The 27816-nt window shown below is 26.0% G+C and overlaps 1 protein-coding gene across 4 annotated transcripts in view; it reads right to left on the reverse strand.

Annotated features, from left to right (window-relative positions):
* Positions 1–24821: 24821 nt before the first annotated feature.
* Positions 24822–27816, reverse strand: part of LOC145833957 (uncharacterized) — a 71613-nt gene continuing 68618 nt past the window's right edge. For all 4 annotated transcript variants that reach the window (XM_082941240.1, XM_082941241.1, XM_082941238.1 and 1 more), the window contains 5 exons: positions 26749–26873; positions 26435–26515; positions 26051–26182; positions 25550–25706; positions 24822–25126 (listed from right to left, as the gene is read on the reverse strand). In XM_082941240.1, the coding sequence (XP_082797366.1) occupies positions 25064–25126; positions 25550–25706; positions 26051–26182; positions 26435–26515; positions 26749–26873 (558 nt within the window). In that variant the 3' untranslated portion in view covers positions 24822–25063. The remainder of the gene's footprint in view (positions 25127–25549; positions 25707–26050; positions 26183–26434; positions 26516–26748; positions 26874–27816) is intronic.

A 27816-nucleotide genomic window follows, 5' to 3' on the forward strand; every position in this document is an offset into this window, starting at 1 on the left:
AGTAGTTTTCGATCCTAACAGCAAATCAAATGAAAAAATGTTTGTTATAAGCTTAGTTTTGCTCTATTGTTAAAAAATTCACGTAAATTAAACTTTTGACAAAGATGATTCGTTTGAATTATTTAATCAAAACAACAATTTTTTGAACAAATATAGAGAAAATTAATAAATGTTAAAAGAAAAACATCAGTTATAAGTAATTTTAAAATTTATTACGAATTTTCGATGATTTGTTTGAAAACTTTGTAAAATCTATCTTATTCATTTTCAACCTATTTATCTTAACATCAATATTTTTTTATGAGCATCAGTTGGCCGTATGACGTTAGGGTCCTAATGACGGCTCTAAAAAATCTATAAGTTGCAAGATGAAAATCATGGTAGACACATATCAAAAAAAAATAAACTCTTCTTTAAACTTATTGTTTTTATAAAGCACTGTATTCCAACAAACCGTTTTTTGGTCCTAAAAACAGACTATGAGTTAAACAAATGTAAATAATAATTACATCAACACAAACTGTAAACTGTTTGAAAATAGTTTAACCCAAACTTAAAGAAATTTTAGTTATCATTAAAAGACATTAGTATAAGTAGTTTTAAATTATAACAAGTTTAAAAACTTCTCAAAAACATTTTTAAAACGCTTAAGTTTATTTACTTCTATTTTACCCTATTTATCTTACATATTATTATTATTTTTGTTTAGTTAATTATGTTTGTTTTTTTTTATTGATAGTTTTAACTTTAAGTTTAAGTTTAAACTCTAGCTCATTTATATTACAATAAACAATATTTGTGCTAGAATGTGTTTAATTTGTGTTGGATAATAATCCATTGCTTTTGTTTAGCTTATTTTAGTGTTGTATATTAAAGTTCAATACAAATTATTCAAAGTTTTAAAGTTTTTTTTTGCGATAACAAAACAAGACTTAAAACCACAAATAAAACTCTGACAAATGTAATTTTATATTCTGATAACTTTAAACGGTCCTACAAAAATGTGTAAACAAGTTTATAGTTAAATTATTTCACAGTAGATATAAATAAATATTTGTTTAAACATTAAAAGTTATTTTGCTTTACAAAGAGATACTATCTTAATGTTATATCAAATTCATAAAACCATGCACTTTAAAAGACATGTTTGAACTTTTATAAAACGCTGATAAATAAAATTTTGTAAACATAAATCAAAAGTAATCTTATACTTTAAAAGCTTATAAGAGTCGTTGATTTTGTTCATACAAGATAATAGCTTGGTATAAACACAAACGAACTTATTTTCAAAACATTACTGAGCGTAATTCTGCACTAAGACAAAGTTTTGAAAATATTTTTTCCAAATAGAGTTAGTGTGGCAAACTTATTCTAGTTGACTTCAAGCTTGTACTTTTTCGGTGTAAGCACATAATTTTAAGTATTTTCTTTTATAAACTAAAAGTTAAAACTTTGAAAATCCCGCTTGAATTTTTATCGGTAATAATAGCTGTAAGTTGTTTTGCATATAATTTCGACCGTTGCAGATAACTTTTTTACACTTATTTCAAAGGTAATTTATATCAAACTATTTTTAAATACTTAATTAAATAAACAAGTAGTAAAAAAAGAACTATAAATTCTTAGAATACATGTAAAAATGTATAAAGAAAAACTATGTTCTAGTTTTGTACAAATTGAATGAAGCTGAAAAATACATAGCGGATCTAATAGTTTATTACCTCTGCTTTAAGCATTTTCCTGAACGTTTTCCAAGTTAAAAGAAATATTGCTCTTCATTTAAGCTGTAAACTATGTTTTAGTATCTTTTATTTGTAGTTTAGGTAAAACATTTATAAGTTTTAGATTACTCATTAGTAACACCAAGCGGTTGTTTATATACTATTCAAACTTTTTCGTTCAGGTTTGAGAAGTGCTATAATTAATGATTAATATGACTAAAATGATAAGCAACAACCATATTCTACTAAAATAAAACTTTGTAAGCTTTTTACGCATTAAATGTTAAAACTTTTCAAAACATAGTCTAAGTACAACAATTGATAGAATGCTTTTTTTTTGTTACCATTTTCTTTATAAACTAAAACGTCAAGTATTTGTGCTATTGAGTTTATATAAATATAAAACTTAGGTTTAATGAGCACAAAAAATTTACAGAAAAGTATTTAGTTTCCTTTAGAATGTTTAGTTTTATAAAAACTAATTAATTTAACAATAATCTTTTTAAAACCTTTTGTTCTTAATTAAAATAAAACAGCTCGCAGTTTAGAGTATGGGAAAATTGTTAACAGTATTTCAATAAAAACGATTTTTTTAAAAGCTACAAAATTTTGTTTAACCATAAAGTTTGGCAGCCTTATTAAAAGCTTTCAAACTTGAACAATCGTAATATAAATTTGGCAGAAAACTTAAACAGATTTTGTTAATTAATTTAAAAGCTTTAAGTTATTCTTCATTTATTATTTTGATTAAAAAAAAATTTCCCAAAGTTTTGTTAGTATAATTGTTAACTTTAATTAAGTATTTCATGAATACATGCATGGTTTATTTCTAGAAAAATTGAATTAAAAACACAACACTAATTTATGCCAATATTATACTTTAACAATTTGCTAATAAATCATAAAACTATTGTGTTTTGTAGGCAAACTTCTAACTTTATTAAAATTATACACCTGTTGTTTGTTTATTATTAGAGATTTTGTAGATTAGAAATACTAGACGTAAATATTTTTGAATTTTCAAAAGGATTAAACTTTTATCTTAATTTTAGACACTGAGCCTTTGTACAAACATAATTATTGCATAAACTCTCATTGAAAAACTCTTGTATGTGAAAACGTTTAAACTATGGAGCTTACCAGTAAATATTTTTATTGCAGAAGAAAAAATTAAAGTTTATAAAGAATTTTTATAATAGTCTTTCGCATTGAAACACCTTTTATAACATGTCATAAAGTACGACTTATATAAAATCCTCTAAATTTAGCTCAACTGTAAATATTAGGCAACTTAAAGTAAAGCTTTCGTACAAGCACGACAAAATCTTGGCAAAGAACATTTAGTACTTGAGTTGAATTCGTTAAAAGTTTTTTCTAGCCTATCATTTTTGTTTTGATTCTTAAAATAACCTCTTAAAGTTTTAATAACATCACAGTCTGCTTTGAACAAGTATTTCTAAAATACTTGCATGGCTTAAAGTTTAACCTATAAACACAACATTAAATGATGCAAACAAACTTTCGTTAAAAGATTCTGCTTATAAAACAGTTAAGAAAAAAATCGTTTTTTAGAAAAAAATTCTAGTTTCATTAAATTTTTACACCTGTTTATTCCTAGTTAGTATGTAAATTAAACATGCTAGACTAGGGGTGGGCAACATTTTTCAATCAACGGGCCGGATCCAGAAATATTTAGTCTTTTGCAGGCCGGAGCATTTGAATTAGTTATTTACCGGATCCAGTCTAATAATGACTTTTTAGATCCGAATCCGACTAGATACTAGTTTTAAGTCGAGATCCGGTCGGATTCTAATTAAAATATAAGCTTTGAAGCCGGCCGGAATTTAATTATATTGATACAGTGAATCACCTTTTTGAATCCTTAAAATTCAAAAATCTTTCTCAAGTCTAACAACTTAAGATGTATATTGAGACATGTCAGATGTTAAAACAATGTCTATGAATATAATTGACAAAGGTACGTATGTAAAACATCGTACTTAAAAAGTACTTTGCTTGGGGCAATTTGACAAAACGATATTCCAACTAAGTTAGAACAACACAAAGTATTAGGACGAAATGGTATATTTGTTAGAACACATTAATTTACAATGAGATTTTTTAGCATGTTTTTGAAGTCAAATTCTTACAGTTTTGATTTGTAAAAATATGCTTTGTAATCTTGACCCTTCGCGTGTCTGTTATTCGCTAGCGGGCCGAATCCCATTAAAGTTTAAAAAACGATTGGGGGCCGGTCATTTTCACTCTGCGGGCCCGCATGCCGTACGTTGCCCACCCCTACCTCATAATTTTGCCAATTTGTTTACTATATGTGGATAACTTTTTAAATCAGCATGAATAAACTCTTTAAGTAATTTGACAAATTTAATACTTTTTTAAGCCACTTAAATTCAATTTAAAAGAATAGTTTTTGTTTTAACAAATCATGTTTAGCTATGAATTATTAATAGTTTGATACTTCTTAGTTTTCGTTTTTTCATTTGTCTACATTTACTCTACAATTTCTCACCAAGTTATAATGTAGACTATTTTTAACACATTTAAATACCCTACTATTTATATGACTCTGTATTTTGATCGAGTGTAATACGTTAAAATTAGTATCTTAAAGAATATTTATTAACCAAATTGTTATTTATAGGGGTTAGTAGCTTTTCGCCCGGCCATGGTATGCAATTAAATATAAAAACTGCTTAACATTAAGTGTTACTGCTAAGGTAACAGGTTTATCATAGACCAAAAAAACCTTGTTAAAGTTATTTATGACAATTTAAGTTTTGAAACACCTATTTTTATTTTGTACCTACTCGAACAACTATATTTTTCAAACTTGAACATAGGTCGGCAAACTGTACCAGTTATACATATAGCTCAAAACTTTCAGAGTTAGTAATAATTTTTGATAAAAAGCGTGTAAATAAGTTCTTAATATCCCTTTTATACATTATGTGCACTAATATTGCGTATTTAACTACATTTTTGGTTAAAATTAACAAAAATGTAGTTAAATTTTATTCTATTATAAATATATTCTATTATAATAAACTTTTTTTATATTACAATCATTACGAAGTAGCTGCGGCTTGTAGAAAATTTATTTTTAACATGCGGCCCGCGACTATTTTTTCATTTAAATTGGCTCGCGACTTTAAAAGGCTGCCGACCCTGATCTAAGCCTTGCCTTCACAAAAACATTAAGTTGACCATGATAAGTTTCACTTTGGAGGTTTTGTTAGCTTAATTAACTAAAATTTTTTTGCATAGTAAAATTCTCATATTGTTTGTTGTTTTGTTGGCAACTATCATTTTTTAGATAAACTTTATTAAGTTAAATTAAAATTTTAACAACACATTAACATTGTCATTAACAAGATAAGCTAATGCTTACAAAGAAAGTATTAAATTGCTGACTATGCACTTGTGAATTGAAACGATAATTAGTAAATTAATATTTAGTGAAAAATTTCATAAAGAGATTTGTAGATACTTGAAAAATTTATGTACTGTGAGTTAAGAATGAAACTTTTTAGTGAGTGTAAATTTTGTTATGTAAGTGTGTCACTTGCGATACAAACACCTGCGCTAGACATATAAGAGCACCATATCAAGTAAAAACCAGTGGTGAAGTATAAGCTAGTTCACAGATGCCGGAGTTAGGAAAAGTGTCATTTCGCGTTAATAAACGGAAGAAAATGCACCGGGGTCAGAGCCATTCAGCTTAAAGAAGCAATAGAAATGACGGGGTTAGTGAAAGCCGCGTTGATAAACGCAGCATTCATGTGACGTAGGATTGGGGTAAAAATGATTAGGGTTTTTAAAAACTTTATATTAAGCAGTTGAAAGTAGAATTTAAGTTTGGGAGTAGGTAAATTTAAAAGTGTAACATGTGGTAACAAGTTAATGATAAAAATTAAGAAAAATTCAAAAGTAACATAGTCAACATTCACCCAGAAAAAATTGTTTTTGTAAAAATGGATTTTCTTGAAAAACCTAAGTACAATGCTTTACATAGTAAGTTTCGTTTGTTAAGTAATTTTTTAAACAAAACAACATAATGAGATGCTGATAGAGTATACTGCACAAAAGCATAAAAGTAGCTTGTCGCTAGATGCTAGTTTCGATTGCCTTAAATTTATCTAGATGATTTGTATACACAAACCAGTTTTAACAACAACTTGTATAGTGTTATAAAGTGGACATATTAACTTAATACAGGGTTGCCACTTTTAGAAGCAAAAAAGTCAGACTGAGTTGATTATTTTCATAGCAAACAAAGTTTTTAACAAAAAATGTTTAACTTAAGTCAGTAAAACTATATTTTAACTTAAGTCCTGATATTTATAGAAACTTTCAAAACTAGAATTTGTATTGCAAAAACTTAAAACAAGCATAAACTTGTTATATAACTTTAAAAAGTTATTTATGTGCATGCTTCTTTAAAACCAAATCAAAGTAGCATGGAAGTTTAAAACTAGCTAATGCAAGTGGCAACCCTGTTTATTATTAAACATCCTACTACTAATCATTAACTTATTATTAGCAAGTATCAAAGTTGTCACTCATTTAATAAAAAAAGACTAAGAAGAAACTGTAAACTGAACAAACATATTGGAACAAGAAAAAAATTAACTTAATCAACTCATTTTTTGACCCAATTTTTAAACACACCTTTTACCGATAAATTTCAATAAACCCTTAATAATTATGTAAGTTATAAAGGCCAATGTCAAGTTTTTTTAAAACTATCCTTTAAATTTCTAAATAAAATATTTCAACATGGCAACTTATACTGACCAAATGTGAAAAAAGAGTAACAGGAAAAAATATATACTTTACTTTTATTTTTGTACTTGATCATTGTTTATTTTAAAAAACAACAATGAAGTATTTCAATATAGCTTTAACTGAACTTGAGTTTAACTAAAGTTTTACAAACTTTACTACTTTAGTTAAACAAATCTGTATTTAGTGGAAGTTGCAAAAGTTTCCAAAATAAAAGAGTGACAACCTTGATGTACATTGCAACCAAAACTTAAATAAGTTAGTTAATAGTATAATATAACTGATAAAAAAAACTCAAGCGGGAAAAACACAACAAAAATGAACGTATAAAAATCAGTAAACCAAGAAAAGTTAAAAGATAGATAAAAACCAAGTGTAGGCTAAAAAAAAAACATTGTAATCACGAACTATTTTAAATGAATATAAAAATAAGTAAATGCTTTTAAAAATCAAAAATTCAATTATTTTAAGAAGTGTTTTGATATGTCGTTAGTTAAAAAAAATCAAAAAATATATATATCTTTCAAAATATAAAATATCAAAACAATACAAAACCATTTTAGCAGAGTTAATATGATCTGTAGTTCTTTAGAGTTTGCTCAAACGTTGAAAAATCAAATTTGAAACCTTATCAAATAATCTGAATTTTTTTTAACATATTTTGACAAGGTTGTGTATCTAGTACAGTCAATATCGAAACTAAACATGTATTTTTTTTTCTGGAAATAGGATGATACTTAATTTACTATATACACAACTTTGTTTAAATAAATTATTAAACTTGATATAAAACTTAATGTAGCTTGATTTTTTCAATTTCAAAATCATAGTTTATAGGATCATTGTTTTTAAAGAATCACAAAAAAACTCAGTGGTTCATAAATGGCTAAAGCACTAGCTGCAATTAGAATAAGAACTTGGAATTTATTTAATTAATAAATATGTTCAAATGAAATGAGCTATGTAACTAACTTAAGCTAAGTTTTAAAAATTAAACTTATTAAGTTTTTCTTAGATGATAAGCTTTTACTTAAAAACTATTAAACTTGAAGCTTTTCAAATTATACGATCATTTTTTAAGTTAATGCTGACCAAAAAATTTTAACAAATTATTACAAAATTAATTAACAGGTTGTATTTTACAATAACACTACCAATTTATTAATTTTTAAAACGAAGACTATTTTAAAACTGCATAACAAACTTCTATAGTTGGCATGTATACTTAAAAGAATTAAAAACATCGACCGAAAAAAAAAAGCTTTTTGTTGCACAGACGTCTTTTAACATGCAACAGAGGTAATGCAGACGTTTTTGTGTCTTTAAAAGCTTGTTTATAAAACACGGTTTTAACCTTTGGCGTGGTAAAACGACTTTTGGCCAAAATAGTTTTGGTTACTAAGTGTACCCGGTAGCATGTACAATGTAAAAGCTACTGCCTTCGCTACAAAAGTTTGTACCTTAGTGTATCTTATAAACATAGATATTTTAAAACATTATTGAAAATAAAAACCATAATATAGAGATTTTAATGCAGTTTTATAATAACTTTAATGAAATAAACGTATGTATAGTAGTTAAATTATGTTTGTAATAAAAATTCATGGTCAGCGAAAAACCTTAGTGTTGTATAATAGTATTTTATAAAATAAAAAAATACTTTTATAATACAGCTAAATGGTAAAAGGACGTAGAAAAAAATGCAACTTAATAAACTACTTTTACTCAGTGTATTTAAATTGGTGTTGCAATTTACCTAATTAACAAATAAACAGATTACTGTGGTAAATTTAGTTGTACAAAAATTAAAATGAATAGTTATTATAAATGACTAAACAGTATAAGCAAACTCTAAATACTCGTTTTAAATTATCACAAGTGAAGATTTTTTAATTATAGAAAAATATTAATTTTCACGATTAATACTTAGTAATTTCTCTTCCAGGTGGACCTCTCCCCCTTCTTCTTTCCCAATCCAGGACCACTATAAGCTTGCCGAAACCTCCCGAGCCTCAAACACGTTAGAAGTTGAGTTCAAGCTCCTGAACGTCTTTTTCAATGTTTCCCTGTTGTGGTACAAAATGGTTGTTTGGTTAAACTTGTGTGTTCTGCTCTAATTACAACAGATATAATATAGACAATTTAAACATAACAATATTTTAATTACGTAAATTTGTATAAGTAAAAACATTTAAAGTAAAGAAGTACAATTGATGTTTATTTTTGAACAAACAAAAACTATTTAATACAAAAATGTGAGATTTATGACTTGTTGGGGACAATAGTATTTTTTAAATGTCAAACTTAAAATAAAGACTATGGGTTAAATATCAAATGTGTAAAGCAAACACATAATAGGCACCACAGTTTACTCACAAAATACTAATAACATAATTAAAAACATTTATTGTAAAAATTGTAAACTTTCTTTTGGTGCATTAGATTTTAGCTAAAAATAGTACCCAATCCAAAACTTTTGTTAGAAAACACACCTGGCCCGCGGCTTTTCGATCTCTCTTTTAAAGTATTAACGATATGGTAGCTTTATATGGATTATAAAAAGTTAAATTAACTTTTAAGACATAGCCAATTTTTCAAAACGCATTTTTCATACAACCATACGGACTCAAATACTTTCTACGTTAGTTTTCTCAAAAACTGCTTTAAACCGCGATTTATTGTTAAAGCTAGAGATTCCATCTTTTGAAGAACATCAAATTAAAGAGTTTAAAATAAATAAATGCTGTCATTTTTTCAATATAAAACTCATTGAAAAATTTATTTTTCTTCGAAGTAGAAGGGTATTTTTGAAAAGTGCAGTTAAAATATAAAAAAATTGAAAATTAAATAAACGAGAACACTACTACGAAATCAATTAAAAAGTGAAGAAGGTATACTTTTGTGAAATATTCATTTTGTTTGCCTTAGCCCACTGAACTAATTGATTTAGATACCCTATATTTCAAATAGTTTGAACTTGAAGAGTTAAAAAGCAGATAAATAAGTCTGATAAAACTCTATAAACTTGGCAACTTTTCAATATTTTGCTAAGATCAACTTGTTAAAGCAAGGTGGGCTGCCAGTAATCTTATATTGATGCCTTAAAACTAGTAATCAGGGCACATTACAAAAGCAAAGATTTTTCTCAACACGTTTTTAAACCTAAGAAATAATTCACACTAAATAATAATATTTTTCAAACATATTGCTCAAACTTAAAAAAGTTTATGCTTGAGAGTAGTTTTTCCAAAACTAAATCCTTACACTGGGCCAGGGTTTCCTAAAGCGGCTTATATGTCCCTCCCTTAAAAAAGTATGCCGTGCGTAGTGTAGGGGCCATAACTTGAAACTTACACTAGATATTCTGTAGTTGGAGATGTAGAAAAAAACGTCTTAGGCGTATCAATGAAATTTATATTAAACATTAGGGGAAAATTTTCAAAAATTCAGGGGGCGACTGTAAAAGGGGAGGAGGCAAGAGGCCATAAATTGAAAGTTACACTAGATATTCTGGAGTTAATAATGAAGAGCAGAAAATGTTTTAGACGTATTTACGAGTAGTATTTTGAGAAATCTTGTTGGTGGGGGCTATGAGCTTTTTAATTTCTTTGAAGAAAGCCTTATGAAAAGTTTGGAAAGCCCTGCAGTTTAAATTTAATTTTTTCAAAGAAGAATTAACTTTCAATAAGTTAACAACTACGGCAATTTTAGTAGGTTAGACGCAAAATTTGGTAAATAAGTAAAGGAGCATTCTTAAATTTTAGGCAGTATTTAGGTAAAATTTAAACCAGGTTTTAAAAAGAGGGCAGGGTCAAATGTAACTTAGTATTTAAAGGGCAATATCTATAAAACATAAGCAATTAACATTTTAAATTTCCGCTAATTAAATTTCGGGCAATAAAAATAAAGTTTAAATGTCATCATGTAAATGCTATGAAGGTTATGATTTGAAAAATCTTTATACAAAATAAATAAAAATAATGCTAAGTACAAAAGTGTTGCAGTATTTATAGAAACAAAGAATTCAAATCATACATAAACTGAATTAGTTAACCTGTATCTTATTAATTTTAACTTTGTTAAAAAGTTTTTGTTAGCTCATTTGCATAAACAAACGATATTTTGGAAGTGAATTAATTTTTACTTTTAAAATACATTTTCAACCAAACAAGTTCTCAACTTTTGTCAGTTCAATTCGGTTGATCAAGAAAACTAAACCATCTTGTGTAAATGGGGGGTCCACCTTAATTTTTACAAGTTGATCTTATTTTATAGTTTTATCTGAGCTATCAGCATGGTTGCCACTCATCAAGCTGAGAAAAATTTCCTGACTTTTCCTGACTTTTTCCTGACTTTTTACCAAAATTTTCCTGACTTTTCTAAGTCAGTTTTACTTATATAAGTGTTCACTTAGTTTAATAAAATACTACCCAAACTATTTAATGTTAAATCCTTAAATTAAAAATCAATTAAAAAAGAATATACTTAAGCATCTGTAAAAAAAGACATAAAAAAGTAAACTATATATTTTGGGTAGTATTTTATTAAACTAAGTGAACAATTTATTTAAGTAAAACTGATTTAGAAAATACTGATTTAGAATTTATTGATTTAGAAAAATTTATTTTACTTTGACATAAAAAGTCTATACACATGTGTTCTATTAGAGGAAACGATAAACATGGTAGCAAACGATGTATACTCAAAAGAAAATCTTTCAGTATTCACAAAATCAAAAATAAGAAAAAAGGTATTCAAGAACATACTGAAAACTTTCTCACAGAGCATCTTCTGTTTTAATAATCAAGTATTCAAACAAATAGATGGACTATCTATAGGATCGCCATTAGTCCCGCTTTTGGTCAATTGACTCGTTAGCAAATTAGAAACAGGTCTTCTAAATGAAATTCAACCTAAAATGTACACGAGATATGTGGACGACATTTTTACTATCTTCTCAAATGAAGAAATGGCAAATGAATTAAATCAAAAATTAAGTACTCTACATCAAGATCTTGTTTTTACAATGGAAACAAGTACATCAAATAAACTTCCTTATTTTGACATAAGTGTTAAGCTGGAAGAGAACAGATATATTGCCTCAGTTTACAAGAAACCATCAAACACAGATGTTCTATTAAATTTTCACTCTAGTACCCTGCAATCATGGAAGAAAAACTTGATTATACAATTGTTCATCAGAAACAAAAGATTAGTGTCAGAAGAACTACAGAACCTAGAAACAAATAGAATAAAAATCTTCTTTTGAGAAACGGTTATCCGATTAATTTCATAAACAATGAAATAGAAAAACTTTAAAAATTAGAAGATAAGCCACAAATTCCTAAACAACAGTATTTAACAGTTCCTTATATAAAAAAGGTGTCAGAAAAATTGAGCAGAAATATAACAAAAAATTTGGAAACAATTGGAATTAATATCAAAGTAGCTTTCAGAACATCTAAAATTGGAAACTATTTTTCATTTAAAGAAAAGATAAACAAACTCTACAGAAATTGCATCGTTTATAAGTTTCAATGTCCAGGTGACCTGGACACCCAATATATTGGAGAAATGGAGCGACAACTGTTCGTCAGAATTAAAGAACATACAAAACCTACAAATAGTGCAGTTTTTTCACATATAGAACAATGTAGAATCTGTAAAAATCATAATGATATTTTTAATTGTTTTGAGGTAATTAAATTTTGTAAAAATGGAAATGTTTAACTTGCAGTAAAGGCTATTATGATTAAAAAAATTAAACCTAAACTTAACCACCAACTAGGTACTGATAAAGGATCTAGAATTACACTTAACATTTTTAAATAATCCATTTTTGTTCTAATTATCTATTTTAGTTTTTATGATTAGTCTGATTAGTTTTATATTGATTGCTTCTTTAGTTTACTCGTATTTTGTTTGATTAATTAATTTTTGTGAGTATTTATATTGTTTTGACAAGGAAATTAGTTAAATTTTGAAAGCATTGCTCAATAAACCGTTTAAATGAAAAAAAAATTGTTATTAGCAATTAATTGGTAGATAAAATTATGTAAACACCTTTCGCTATAAACTATATATCTGTTGTATAAAATATTTCCTCTTATCATTTAGTATAAAATTTGTAACAAATAAATATACTCTTATTTACTTTAAAAACTTAAGTTACTCTACAAAAAATACACATAATAAGTAAATTTAATCTTGGCATATACCTCTCTTATAACTTAATTTATAAATTTAAATAACTTTGAAAAAATTATAAAGAGGTCAAGTATACACATTAACTTGTTACATAAAATATTAAACTAACTGCTTAGTTATAAAGAACTCAATTATTTAAACAAAAAACACTTTGATTTTAAAATTATGCTTGATAAACTTTTGTGTATATATCACTGTTTCACTATGGAAGTGTCCTTGCTACAGATCATAAAAACTAAAAAGCTTACAAAATCTGCTTGTTCAAGTAGGGTACTTGTTCAATAAGTTAACAGAAAATGTTTGCAGTTTTATAAAGGATATTTTACTAATTTATACCAAGTGAAGGCATTGGAAATAAAAATAAATATTTTTGTAAATTTCTAGGAAAATTTTGTAATTTTTTCTGACTTTAAAGGACTTTTAACTAATTTTTACCATTTGAAGGCTTTGGAAAACAAGGAATTTTGTAAATTTAAACTGACATTTTTTTAATTTTATCAAATTTCCTGACTTTTCCTGACTTTTTTTCAAAACCCCCTATTTTTTCCTGACTTTTGTCATTTTTTAAATTTTTTCCTGACTTTTCCTGATTTCCTGACCAAGTGGCAACCCTGTATCAGACATTTTTAACCGCTCGAAAAAATTCAAATTATTTTTTGAGATATGAGCGATCTAAGTCCATGACCTCAATAGGTTCCTAATAGAAGCCGGGTTGCCACTCGTTTTTTTCAAAAATTTTTCCAGGTTTCTAAAAGTACACATTTTTGGGTCTGTTTTTAATTTTAAATATATTTCTTTATAATAAACTGTGTTAAATAGCATAAAAACATTAAAAAGGTATTTAGAGTTACTTAAAATGTGTTGTTTTTTTTGTATTTTGATGATGACAAAAAATCTCATCTATATAATAGATTTCTTGTGTCAATTTAAAACTTCACTACTGAAAATGTTTATATTATAAAATATTCCAGGTTTTTAGATCAAAGTTCCAGGTTTTTTAAAAATTTCTAAAATTCCAAGTTATTTTTGACTAAATTGTGGAATTCCAGGTGGCAACCCTGTAGAAGGCGCAAACTAAAAACGTGAAAAAGGCCATTTCACTAAAAATGTATCTCCTCCTTCATTTTCAAAGCAATCTTCTTCAAACTTTCACAGAAAGTGTATTATTAAAAAGACTGAATGCAGGATTTTTTTAATTTTGAAAATAAAACTTCTAATAAAAAAAAACCACCCATCCTTTTGTTTTTTTTTATTTAAACTTTTAATACTTCTACATTCTAAGTCTTTTAAACTATAAAAGGAACATTTCCTGAAAGTTTGAGGTCTCTAGCTCAAAAAACGAATGAGAAGATAGGTTTTAAGTGATTTTTAAAATTCCGGGAAAACTGACCAAGAAAAATTTGCGGTCCATACGTTTGTATCAGAAACTTTTTTTAAAAATTACATTATCTCAAAGTTAAATAAGATTTTAAATTCCATAAAAACTGACTAGTAGTTTGTACTTGAGGCTTTCATATAAGATCCAATGTTAATTTTAGTAATAAATGTTTTAACCCCCCTAATTCTTATAAAAAAAACCTATTTGATTATTTAAGGCCTAAGTGGATTCACCTTTTTTACAAATGAACTTTTAGCAGAAAGGGTTGCCAAACGTTAAAATTTTTTTGTTTATCTTTAGTAGAAAATTAATTATAAGGTAAAGTCTTAAAACGGTTACATGACAATTCAAATTAAAAAGTAAATTAAAAAGAAAACAAGATTAAAAGATTTTATCTCAAAAGTAATATAAGTTTGAAAATAATAAAAAATACATATGTAGATCTTATTAAAATCTATAAGCTACTTTTTTTTTTTTTGGAAAATCAAAATAATTCTTTTAAATAGTCTAAAATTACCAAAAATAACTAGTTTTTTACTTTATTTAAGCTTTATCTCAAAAAATTTTTAATGAAAAAAGGGCTTTTAGATATTGTTAGGAACTACATATGTATTTTTATAAATAACAAATTTACATTATTTTTTTAGTCGTGACCTTTTTTATTTATGTAGAATTTTAATTGTTCGAATTTGAATAGTCGTGCAACCTTTAAAAACAGGGTTGCAAAACACTTATCAAATTTTATCTAGGCTTTTTTTTCCAGGATTTTATAAAATATACGTTTTGGGGTCTACTATTATTTGAAAGTCAATTTTAAGGTTAAACTGTGTTAGGTAGTATAGCAAAAAGATACGTTAAATGTTTCACTTTTTCCAGGATTCCATCTTTTTTGGCAACCCTGTATAAACAAGATAAAAATATTGAAAAGATCCTGTAATGCAATTTTAAATTTGCTTTATAAAAAATATAATTAACACAACGAAATTGTTGTATATGATAGATTTTTGGCATGTAGTCTAAATTTGATCGTTGTTTATGTAAATATGTGTAAGGTTTTTTATAGATTTTTTCAAAATTTATTCAAGGTTTTTCGGCAACCCTGCTAAATATAAACACACAATAAAATAAAAGACTCTAAATCTTCTCATCAAGTAGAAAAACATTCGACAACAAAAAACAGAACCTAAAAAGTACAAATACTGTCATTAACACCTTACAACATAAATACACATTAAAAAATTTGTAAACCTGTTGGCCTTGTCGAGTACAAAATATTTTATATGACTTATTATTTTCATTTACTAACAAGTTACAAATACTTTATGAAGTTACAAAATAAACAAGAACACACAAACATTTGCGAACAATGACAAAACACTTACGAACTGCACATACAATAAAAAATTAAAATAAAAACAAAATAACATTTATAAAAACACACATAAAAAAACCATAAATCTATCAGCCTCGTCAATCACGAGATATTCCACGCACTTGGACGGGTTGTGATCGTTATCCAACAACAACGAACTCTAATCTCCACGGTGTAGCCGTGGAGATGTAATGTATGTTGTTCACGGTTTCCTCGAACTGCTGCTGTGCATTCTCGCCTCCTACGCCATCTGCAAGTTCATTTGTCATCTGTTATGTGAGTGTATGTTTGTTGAAAAAAATATTGGAAGAAATTACAAAAAAAAATAGTGGGCAGGTTAAATTTTTCATCTTTATGTGAGAACTAGTTAAAAACCTTGCACAAAAAAACAAGAATTTTCGATCAACTGTGTGTATTCTTTAAAAGCTGGATTTTATTCTATTAATACTTAATACTTCATTTTAGATAAAAAATGGTTTTTTTAAACTTAGAAAATTTAAAGTTATATTCAAATTATTAGCAACTAAATGTATAAAACTATGTAATACTGCTTTACGATCTACAATTTCAACTTATATAAATATAGATTTTTTAGAAGATTATAATATAACATGCAAAGAAATAAATGTTATGCTTTTTTTTTATTTTTAATGTTATGTAATTTTAACATCAACTTTGATTTTAACAAAATAAGAAAACATGTTTAAATATTAAATTTGAGTTTACAGAGTCTAAATAAATACTCTAACAAAATGTATCTGGCATATCAGACCAACTAGTTTAATTTGGTATAGCAAAAGTAATGCCAGCCTTTCATTTTAATTAAGGAAGATTTCGTGTCTTATTTACAATATTTGATGTAAATAACAGTATCAATTTTCAAAGCATATATTGAAATTATAAGACAATAATCATTGTAAGAGAATTCTTAAAACTACTAAACTGACTATATTTTAAAATATATTTTAGCCATATCTCAAAAACTACTAATACATTTGGTAAAATAAAAAATAAATGTTTGTATTAATTAAACCTACAAGAATTTTTTTTAATATGTAAGATTTGTTGAGTTGTGTGTCTTAAAATATTTTTTTTTAAGAAATTCAATTGTCCGAATTTGACAGTCATGCGCACAATTAAGCCAAGTTCACTATGCTATTTAAGGTAATAAAATCAGTTATACATTTTTTAATTATACTATAATTCCAGTGCAATGTTTTAACTTAAATTTATTTTGAAAGAAAACCGTTTTCCAGTTATAATGTAATTTTATCAAGATTTTAATCAAGTTACGTAAAGTAATTGATTTTTAGAAAGTAATGCAACTTTTATAAATTCAAAATGTACAGTGTATTGATAGCCCACTTATCTATTTAAAGGAAGTCAAAATAACTGAAAGTAAGTATGTTTAAGAATAAGTATAAACAACATAAAATGTTCTTTTTAAACTTAATAAATTAAATAAATAAAAAAAGATTTGCTCAAAAACTATTACTGAATATTACACTAAGCATTAAAAATTATTAACACAACATAAATAAAAGTTCTAGTAACAAGTCAGTCAGTTTAGAACCAAAACACTTTAGCACAAAGAGTCAATTTTTCACGAGTGACAATTTAACACAAGAGCAAAAATAATAATAAATTAAGTAAAAATATTACCTACCAAGGCTAAGGGTACTTAAACCTAAGTATTCTAAAATTGTCAAGTAATACGGCCATTTTTCAACAAATAAAAACTTGAAATCATACCAACCTGAGCAATTTCAGTGTGGTCATGCTGTTCTAGCACATTATGTTGTTCATCATTCCAATTCATAGAAGCAACAACAATCTAGGTGATGAGTGTTGGGTCACTTTGCTGTTGATTGCTGCTGAGAAGTATGTTTTTACATTCTCATGTTCCTCATGTGTTTTTTGAGAACTGTCAATAACCCCCACAGTGTACTTCCTGATACCTGTGTGAGTATTTAAATTTATAACAATTTGAATGTTAGTCAAACAAATATCATGGCCACAGGGGATACATTTATTACAAGCGTTAACTTAGCCCAATCAGCATTTTTTTATTTCCAAACTATAGATCAAATTATTTTGCTTATCTTTAAAGCTAACTAAGATTTTTTCTAGAAAACCCATTTTTGCATTTAATTACAAAAATCTATTGGATTAAGGATTGTATTTTTGAGTGGGGCCCCTTAGAAAAAAAATTTGTTGGAACTTTTACTACATATAATGGATGTTTTAGCATGAAAATATGTATACATATTTTTTTTAATATTCTTACTTTGCTGTGTTCTCAAGGGTTTTTTTTTTTCAAATTTTTAATATTTAATAATATCGGGGTTGCCACTCTTTGAGTCAAAATATCTTCCCTGAGTTACCAAAAACTTCCTTGAGTTTCCCTGAGTTTTTTTCATATCTAAAATTAAAGTCAAAAAAATTACCATGTTAATTCTAAAAATACAGAAGAACTTGCCGCAAGGCTAAAAAATTTCAAAATAAGCACTTAAAAAAGAATAAATTTGACTTATTTAACTTTTTTGAACAAAATATTGAAACTGGATCTAAATCAAATTCCAGATCTAGAAAAAAATCTCACTGAGATTTTTAAAAAAATCTTATGAAATTTTTAGAAAAAACCAAAACTGCCCGAGTTTACCTGAAATTTAAAAAAAAAATCAAAACTGTCCTGATTTTCCCTGAGTTAAAAAAATAGAATCAAAATTCACTGAGTTTCCCTGAGATTTTCTACAACTTGAAAATTCTCTGAGTTTCCCTGAGTGTGTGGCAACCCTGTAATATATACAATATGCCCAATTGTAAATTTCAAAGACCCCAATTTTTTAACAGTCACTGCAGCAAAAATATAATAATTTATCTTAATACATTTAATTATGGCTATTTTAAATGGTCCACACTTTTTTTATCTAAACTAATTTAATCAATACATGACCCATGCAAGTTTTACTAAATTATCATTATTTGAACATGAAATCCCTCATAAAAGAAATATGAAACTATAGGTTTGCTGTAATTTTTTTTTAATTCATCAAAAATTACTTTGAAGTTTTTTTTTAACAATTCTTAAGAACTTAAATATGAGATAAATTTTTCATAAAACCGTCTATTTTTGCTGTTTCAGTTTGCAGCTCCCATAAAAAGCCTATTCAACTTAGACTGCTTCTTATGACTAAAAAATAACTTCAGAATTTGAACAAGCAGTTATGAACTGGTAGATTGATTAATTATGTAAAAAATAAGATTTTATAAAAAAATATGTTTAACCCACACTATATAATTTGAGAAAACCTTGTTTTACATTCCGATATCATTATCTAAAATTTTGAACAATTTTTAAAAAAAATTTCTTGTACTTTTATTTAATTTTTTAAGGAGTATTTGCTGAAAATTTTTGGTCTTAATCTCAAAAAAGATAAAAAATACATAAACAACCAGTGCTAAACAATATAAACATTATAATATAAGATACAATCAGGATTGCCACTTGTTCTTTCAAAAAAATTACAGGTTTTCAAAATTTCCTCCAGGTTTTTAGAAGTAGACAATTTTGAGTCTAATTTTAGTTAAGTTAAAGGAAAAAAAAAACTGTGTTTAATAGTTTAAAAATATTGAAAAGATACTGTAAAGCTAGTTAGAATTTCTTTTTTATTGAAAAAACTTTAATAACGACAAAAAATGTTTATCTATTTGGTAGATTTTTTGCAACAAATCAAAATTTTTCTACTTAACAAGTAAAAGTTGCTTGAAATTCCAGGTTTTTTATGATTTTTGTTCAAAATTCCAGGTCTTTCCAGGTTTCCAGATAAAGTGGCAACTCTGTACAATTGAAACTGAATTTTATGCTGTTATTTTATGGAACTTTGTTGATAAGTTATTACAAGTTGAAAGTTTATCATGCTTGTAGCATTAAAAATGAGCCAATTTTAAGTTAGTTAAGTTTGTACAATTTACACTGATCCCTTTTGACCTATGGCCTGAATTTAAGCCAATAGTTTTTCATACAATGAAATCAAGTCTTAACAAATATAGTTTTATATTATTTTCTTTAGATGGAAACAATTATTATGATTATTATGTGTAAACCTTAGTTAAAAATCTAATTGAAAAAGAGAGAAAGAAAAATGTGAACGCTGACAACCAAAGTAAAAGGATTAGTTTGGAGAAAGAGCTTTTAGTCATAAAGCTGCAAACCATTTGTTTTAATTAATACTTTGAGATAATTTAAAAACAATTATAAAAAACTAATAAGGTCAAATAATAAAAACTTTTTAAGTATTTATATATACACTAATAAACTATGTAAGAAAAAAAAGTAAGTTTAAGGGCATAGGGGGGAGGTAATTTTATTGAAATTTGATTTTATTTAATTTAGTTTTTACTCAGCTACAAATTACTTTTTACAGATTTAAAAAAATTTTGAGATATAGCCAATCAAAGTCAGAGGCAACAATAGATTTCTTATGGGAGGCGCAAACTAAAACAGCAAAAATAGACTTTTTCACTAAAAATCTATCTCCTCCTACATTTTTTGAGATAACTACCTCAAATTTTCAGGAAATGTTCCTTGCAATATTTAGAAATTTCTGTCGGAACAAAATTTAAAGAATAAAGATTTTATAACAAAAAACAAAACAAAAACTGTTTTTTATTATTTAATATTTAATTAATTATGTAATAATTAATTATGTTTTAATACTGTAAATGCACCATGTATTTAGGTAGGTGAAAACATAAAACTATTAAATATTTGCTTATTGTTCTTATTGATTTGTATACAATTCAGTTTTAGAATGCTTATTGTAAGTAACTTAATAAGTATGAGATTAACAGAACATTTATACAGGTGAATGTAAATCTATTTGTATTAGTTTAGATTTTATTTTTAATGTTTTATCTCAATTAAATTGTAATTAATTTAATAATTATTTATTAGCAGACCATGACATGACATAAAACTAATTACTTATTAATGTTTAACAAAACTATAAGCTATGAAATTCTACGTTAAATATATTGAAACATGGTAAATAGAATTAAAATTAATTATTACTTCAAACATTACAGCTAAATTATAATTAGTTACAACTAACCAGTTGTGAATGATAACATCCTGTATATTTCAATATGAAAACTATAACCATCTCTAATGCTTACTATGTTTTGTTGCTATGACTTGTAAAATTATTTTATGGTAAACGCACAGTTTAAAAGTTTCTGAAATTAGTATTTTTGTACAAAGACTTTGATGTATCAGGTCCGCATAAATGACTTGAGTGTTTGATAAGTTTGATATTTAACTATATTTCTAAAGAAGACAAACTTTTGAAATTACTTATTTAATTTAAATACTTTTTGATAAAAAAAAAGAATTAGAGTAACAAATTAATGCTAACGATTAATTGAAGGCCCGTTAAGTGTAGTAAAAAACTTTGATTACCAAATTACTTTTTAATATTAGTTAAGAAATTTTTTTTTAATTGTATTTAAAATTTTGATTTAATCGTTATCATTAAAAAATGTTTTAAAATATCATAAAAAAAATTACTACAACATTTTACCGTAAAATACTTTTTTGAAAAATCTGGCTTGCTACTTATTAAAGGCTACCTACTTAAAAACTTAATACTAACATTTTAGCACTTCTTAATTTTTTTTTTGCTACATTAACTAATTTTCTAGTATGTTAAACTAATAATTTGTTAGACATTAATTGATAAAAATTCAAATAAAAAAAACAATAAACAGATTCATTTTCTCATCAGTTGTGGTTTTAAGCATCAAAACTTTTCGGTTTTCGTGTTCTTTCAATACTTTGTATGTGTCCATTGTGGACTTCTCCTCCATGCTGTTTGGTATAAGCCCTGTTCATGAAGCAATATTGCTTATAAATACTATAAGCTTAATATTCGAAAAAACTATTATTAGTGTTTAAGTTGTAAAAATAGAAGTATATATAGTTTTTAATGTTTTTTTTTTTGGGTTTAGGTTGCCAAATAACTGTTTGAAATATAAAAAGTATTGTTTCATATATCAAAAGCATACATTTTGTTGATCTTAGTTTAGTTAATAACAGTCTCGATAAGTTAGTCATGTTCGTAACTATTGTTTTTATAAATGCCTGCTATCGTTTTTGAAATTATTGTAGCAAAGGAAAGTTAAACAAAAATTTAATTGTCATTTGCATTAAAAATGCCTAACATGTTATATACTAGGGGTGCACAACGTAAATATTTGACGGGCCGGATCCAGATAAATATAGTCCTCAGCGGGCCGGATCATTTCAAGTTAGTGATCTTTTAGATTTAGCTGGATCCATTTTTTAGATCCAGATCCCATTTTAAGCATATTATCCGGATCCGACTAAATACTAACTTTAGACAAAGATCTAGATCCGAATGGAAGCTAATTTCAAAAAGATTTGGATCCGGTTAGATGCTTATTGAATTTTATGTTAAATTTAGTTAAGTATTCATAATTCTATATATATTATAACTCTGGACCGAATTAATACTAGTTAGTCCTAAAAAAATTATAATTTGTTTACAAAAAGTTACTTGAGCCGAACGTTTTAAAGGTAAAACAAAAAAAAATTGCTAACTATCCGAAATTAATTAATTTTAGAAATCCTTATCTGGAGTTTATATTGATAATATTTGTTCACAAATTAACAAACAACACAATATTAAACTACTATTATTTAATTTAATTAAGCTAAAGAAGATTCTTTACATTTTTTGCATGTATAAAAGAAACAAAAAATAATAATTCTGATATAATAAAAGTTTTACCATAATGGCAAAAAAAAAAAATAGATCTCGATGAAACACTTAAAGTTGATCATGTATTAGAGTTGATTAAATCTAGTTGCATGAAAGTTTTGAAAAATCTGCAAGTGCACTAAAATACCGATTAGGTTTGAACTTAGCTTATCCTTGTTAATGTTTATGCTCGGAAATGTTTGTTTTCAAATGTATGAAGTATCGAAGAACACAACTAGTTCCATGGTCATCTTTAGAAATTGACAAACTTTGGCTTGATCAATTATACATAAAATGTATCTGAAAATCTTATAAAAGCAACAAAAATTATATGTTTGATTTCAAATTTTCTTATTAATTTATTTAAAATACAGTTAAGCTTACATAACAAATTACTTTGGCTTGAAATTTTAACACTTTTACTTTCAAAATATAAAATAGTTATAATTAAATTACGAAGTAAAACTAAGTTTTGTACTTTAAAAATATCATTATCAAATAGTGCACCTAAAATACTTTAATAAGAGTACTAACATAAAATAACGAAATATTGAAACAAAAAAAGAAATTAATATGTATTTTTAGCATAACAAACATTTTAGTCTAATAGACATTTAGATTAAGATCGATTACACTAGTGAAAATATTACTAAACGAAAAACTAATACATAAAATTGTCACATTATACTTTAAATGTTAAGTTTAAAGAACTTAGCAAGAATAATTACACTAAAAAGAAGTCAAAGAGACATTTTTGGATCATAAAAGTTTTTAACAAGTTGTTTAAAATCTGGAAGTTTATTTGAAGTAGATATTCTTAGTAATGACTGCAAATTGGTATCAGTAAGATTTGAACGCAGCTTACTTTTGTTTATATACATGGTTAAGAATGTTTGTTTGCAAAAACATGTAGACCAAAACAGAACAAATAACTTCATTGTCATCTTTTTTAAATTAACAAACTTTGACTTGTTAAGTAAGTCATAAAATCTGTCGATTTTTCAGTTTTGAACTTTTCTTTTTGTGCACTGCCATATTGAAGTTCAACAGTTCTAACAAAATCACTAAGTACATTTTCGGTGTCAAACGTCTACGGTGATGAAATAATGTCAAATTCTTCACTTAATTGTTAAAAGTCTGCAAAACGACGACGACCAAACTTATTATCAAGTGAAACTATTGTCATCAATTGGTCATCACTAAACTTAACCCTATATTTAATCAAAAAGTCCTTAATGAAAAAACAATAGCAGAAAAAGTGAAAATTGTAGTCTAAACTTAAAACATTTGACAAAAATTTAAATTTGAGCAGTTTGACTTAAAAAATTTGTCGATGTTTAAAAAGATTTTTTTTTTACTTTTTTAAACATTTAAAAAACAACTAAATACTTAACTAGAAAAGACAGCAATTTTTTACACGTCTATATTTTATGAAAACATTATGGTAGGTAAGATCATCAAAGTTACTTTAGCAAACAACTGCTTTTGGATAATTTGAGAAAGGATTACTTCAACTAACTTGAAACAGAACAAGATAATATAACAAAATAGTGTTTTATCACCATAAATAATAAGCCATTTTAACAAACGCTTTCAGGGTCAAAGTCTTACAGTTTTGTTTAATGAAATAGTTCAAAAGAGGTTTTGTACAAGTTTTGTAATAATTAAATTGGCTGGCCGGATTTTATATAAATTTCGAAAATGCTTAGCGGGCCGGATCAATGTTGTCCGCGGGCTGGATTCTATTTAAAAACAAAAAAAGGTTTGGGGCCGGTCATTTACACTCTGCGTGCCGGATCCGCCCCGCGGGCCGTACGTTGCCCACCCCTCTATAAGTATCATACCAGGACAATGAGTTAAAGTTTAAATATCATAGGAGTTTTTAAAATGTTTCAATAATGAGTTTTTAATCCAGTACGAGATTTCAATATTAAATTAAAATAAATTAATGTAATAAAAAATTTATAATTAAGCAAACAGTCACATATCATGCCTTTTATTAAAACAAAGACAGCGATTTAAACAAACAAATAAAAAAGAATAAAAATGATGTAAATTGAAAAAGGCATTATTTACACATAAATAATACTTAACTGAAAAATATTTATCTTTTTATTTAAAAAGCACCTAGCATAATATAAAGAAATATAACAAACTCTGTTTTATTGAAAGAAAGTATTCAACATTAAAAGTGATTGTTTTTATTTAACTTGAAGAAAGTACAATAAAATATTTAAGTCGAATCGCATTAAATATTGTTATGTACTTAAAGTTTTTGCAATAACTTAAGGTAAACATATAACAAGTTTAAACACTTGCGAAAGAAAACCTTTGGTATATTTAAAAGTGGAAAGCTACAAAATACAAGTAAAAATAGAGGTTTTAACAAAATTAAGAAAATAAATACTTTAATATAGGCAAGAAATTTGGCAGGTTTATTTAAAACATTAAAAAAACTTAAGTTTAATAAAGAAATACTTGTACTTAATATACGTACTTTATTAAATTTTTTCTATTCTAACATACATTTGTCTTCATAGAAAAACATTGTCTTAAATACTTGATTCGATGTTATTTTAATTTAATCATTAATCTATGGCTATATTTGATAGTACAATTATTTTTGTACAGTCACATAATTTGAGATTATACTATTTAAAAGAGATAAATTATTCAATCATGATTTAGATTAACTAAATCTGTTCGTAGAAATACTTGAAGTTTAAAAAAAATAAAAAGCTATTTTTGTTGATAGTTTAACATATCAATTGCCATCTAATAGCTTTTTACTAATTCTAACTTATTTAGAATCATTGCTGTTCGTAGAAGAAATTGAATTATTCGAGACTTCCTTATCTGCGGCCTGTAAAATATTAAAATGAGTAAAAAAATACTATACAAAACTAACTAAAGTATACTTTATGACTTAACAAAAGAGAGTAAAAATAAAGTTAAATATGTATATTTAACAACTTTTTAAAAAATATATATTTAATCAAAACTAAAGTAACAAACACATCAAATTAACATTTAAAAAGACTTTAAAACTTAGTTTTTTGCTAGATATTTTTACAGTGATGTTAGTTGTCTGTAGAAATCTACAAGGAAAAACGAAACTTATTCAATAATTTAATAAAATTTACAAAATTATTCTGACCTGACTGAAAATTATGTAAATAAAAAAAAGTTATTTATACCTGAATATTTTGAACAGTGGTATTTACTGTCTGAGTATTTCTTATATATAATATACAAAAATAAAACAAAACTAATAAAATTTCAATACCTGAATATTTTGAACAGTGGTATTGACTGTTTGTGTGTTTCTTCCCTTTCTCGGTTTAATTTTAAGCGACAATTTGTACTGATCATCCTCAGTTAGATCATTGCGGAATCCGTCGAAGAAATTTATTATCGAGTCATCTGGATCTATCGTGTATTGACTGTTGAAAAGTTTTAATTAAAGAACAAAGTATGACAAACTAAACTAAATTTTAAGGTTTCAACAACAATAAAAGGCTATAACTTTATATATATATATATATATTACTTTTAGTTGTAACAAACTTTGATGTATTTGTACAATAAAAAATTTGTATATGATCTAGAGGAGTTTTACTAAAATAAGTTTGCAAAAAATTTTGAATTAACGAAAATTGATCTAAAAACATCATAATTAGTTTAAAATTAACTAAGAAAAAAATTGACTAACTAATAAATACTAACTAAATTCTTATTAGTATAAGTTAACTAACTATAAAAAATAAACAAAACCATGAATACTAACTTTTGTTTGAACCTTCTGACGATGTCCAGCACTGAAAACTGGATCCACCTTTTCCTGAAATTCACGATTCCAGGTTTCAAGTTGTCAGGATTTCCGAGTCCAGTGAACGTCAGATCTGATAAGCTGAGTCCTCTGTTTTGGAAAATCAGATTTATTTTATTATTATGTACCAAAGTTACGTTTACATTAAGAGTTTTCAGTAGGGTGATTTTATAAAACTGTAAAAACAGTACAAAAATTTAAATTAAATATTTTTACTAAACTATGAATTTCAAAAAAAAGTTTAATTAATTATTTTCAAAACCATATAAAGGAACTAAATTCTAACAAGTGTAAGCTAGTTTTTTGATAAAAAACTAACTAAATAAAAAAAAAAAAACTAACATATAAGGAACGCAGGATCCTTCAACTCTCATGGTTTCTTTTCTCAAATTTGCGAAAGCTGAGGTCGAATCAAAAAGATACCTGCGACAAATTTAAATTTTAGTATATTCTTATAATTTTTTAAATAATTTTAATTGTTTAACTGAATCGAACAGATATCTGTGACAAATTTAAATTTTAAAAGGTTTTAATAATATTTTAAATTATTTAACTATATAACTGAATTAAAAAGATATCTGTAACGATTTCAAACTATAGAAGGTTTCAATTATATATTTTGATAATTTAATTATACAACTGAATCGAAAACATACCTGTGACTCTCCAGTGTCTCAGTGGTGCTTGTGTGCCATTCTGAAGATAATCTTCTAACTGATGCGCTGTCGAGTGCAGACAAGATTGAGATGTAAGAATTGAAATTGTTCAACTTTTTCAGGTGCTGTAATAATGAGAAAACTTTATTAGATATACTCAATAATAAATATTTATATACGCATAATTATATGTTATTTTATTGATGACAAGATTGAGATGTACGAGTTGAAATTGTTCAGTTTCTTCAGGTGCTGTCGAAATTTATTGTTGTCTAATTTAAGCGCTGGTAAGATTTTCAGTTAGAAGTTTAAGTTGATAAGTTTTATAAGGCGTTGTGGAAATTTTAGACAATATGTATGTAGAAATGAAGTGTATAAATTACACATTCTATCTATAACAATTGCTTCAGTAATTCTTACATTTAATCTACAAAACAGTAGTTTCACAAAATATATTCTCTTATACCACATGTATATACATGTATTAATAAACTTCAAGCATAGTGTGGTAAAAAATTATTAAAAACATAACATAAGTTTAAAATATGTTTGAAACATTTTCAAACACAACTTTATTAACTTAATTTTACTAAATATGAACGAAGTTTAAAAATTTGATCCCGTTAAAACAACACAAAAGTCAAAGCAAGTTGAAATGAGTCATATGGCGTAGCAATCAAAGTTTTTACAAAAAAACATAAGTTTGCTTTCTTTTGTTAAAAAGTTAGTGATTGTAATTACAACTCGAAAAGAGGTCAGTAAAAGTTCAAAATTATAGGTTCACTACTAAAAGACTAAAATTATTATTGTAACTTAACAATTGGAACTTAAAGTTTAATTGGTTTTGGAAGTAGTATTTGGTCATTGTGAAATCAGTTACTAAAAAAAATATCACTTGAAGTCTTTCACCTCTTAAAAGCATCAAAATATTCACCAAAGTAACAACACGCTATAAATAACTAAATATGAGATATCTATCAATAGCTTAAGAATCGTAGTGTATAGAGCAAAAAAAAAACTGATTTTCAAGTATGGGTCAACAATAGTTTAAATATAATCATCAAAAAG

The sequence above is a fragment of the Thalia democratica genome, chromosome 4 (assembly GCF_965202585.1).
Source record: "Thalia democratica chromosome 4, ktThaDemo2.hap1.1, whole genome shotgun sequence".
NCBI lineage: Eukaryota > Metazoa > Chordata > Thaliacea > Salpida > Salpidae > Thalia > Thalia democratica.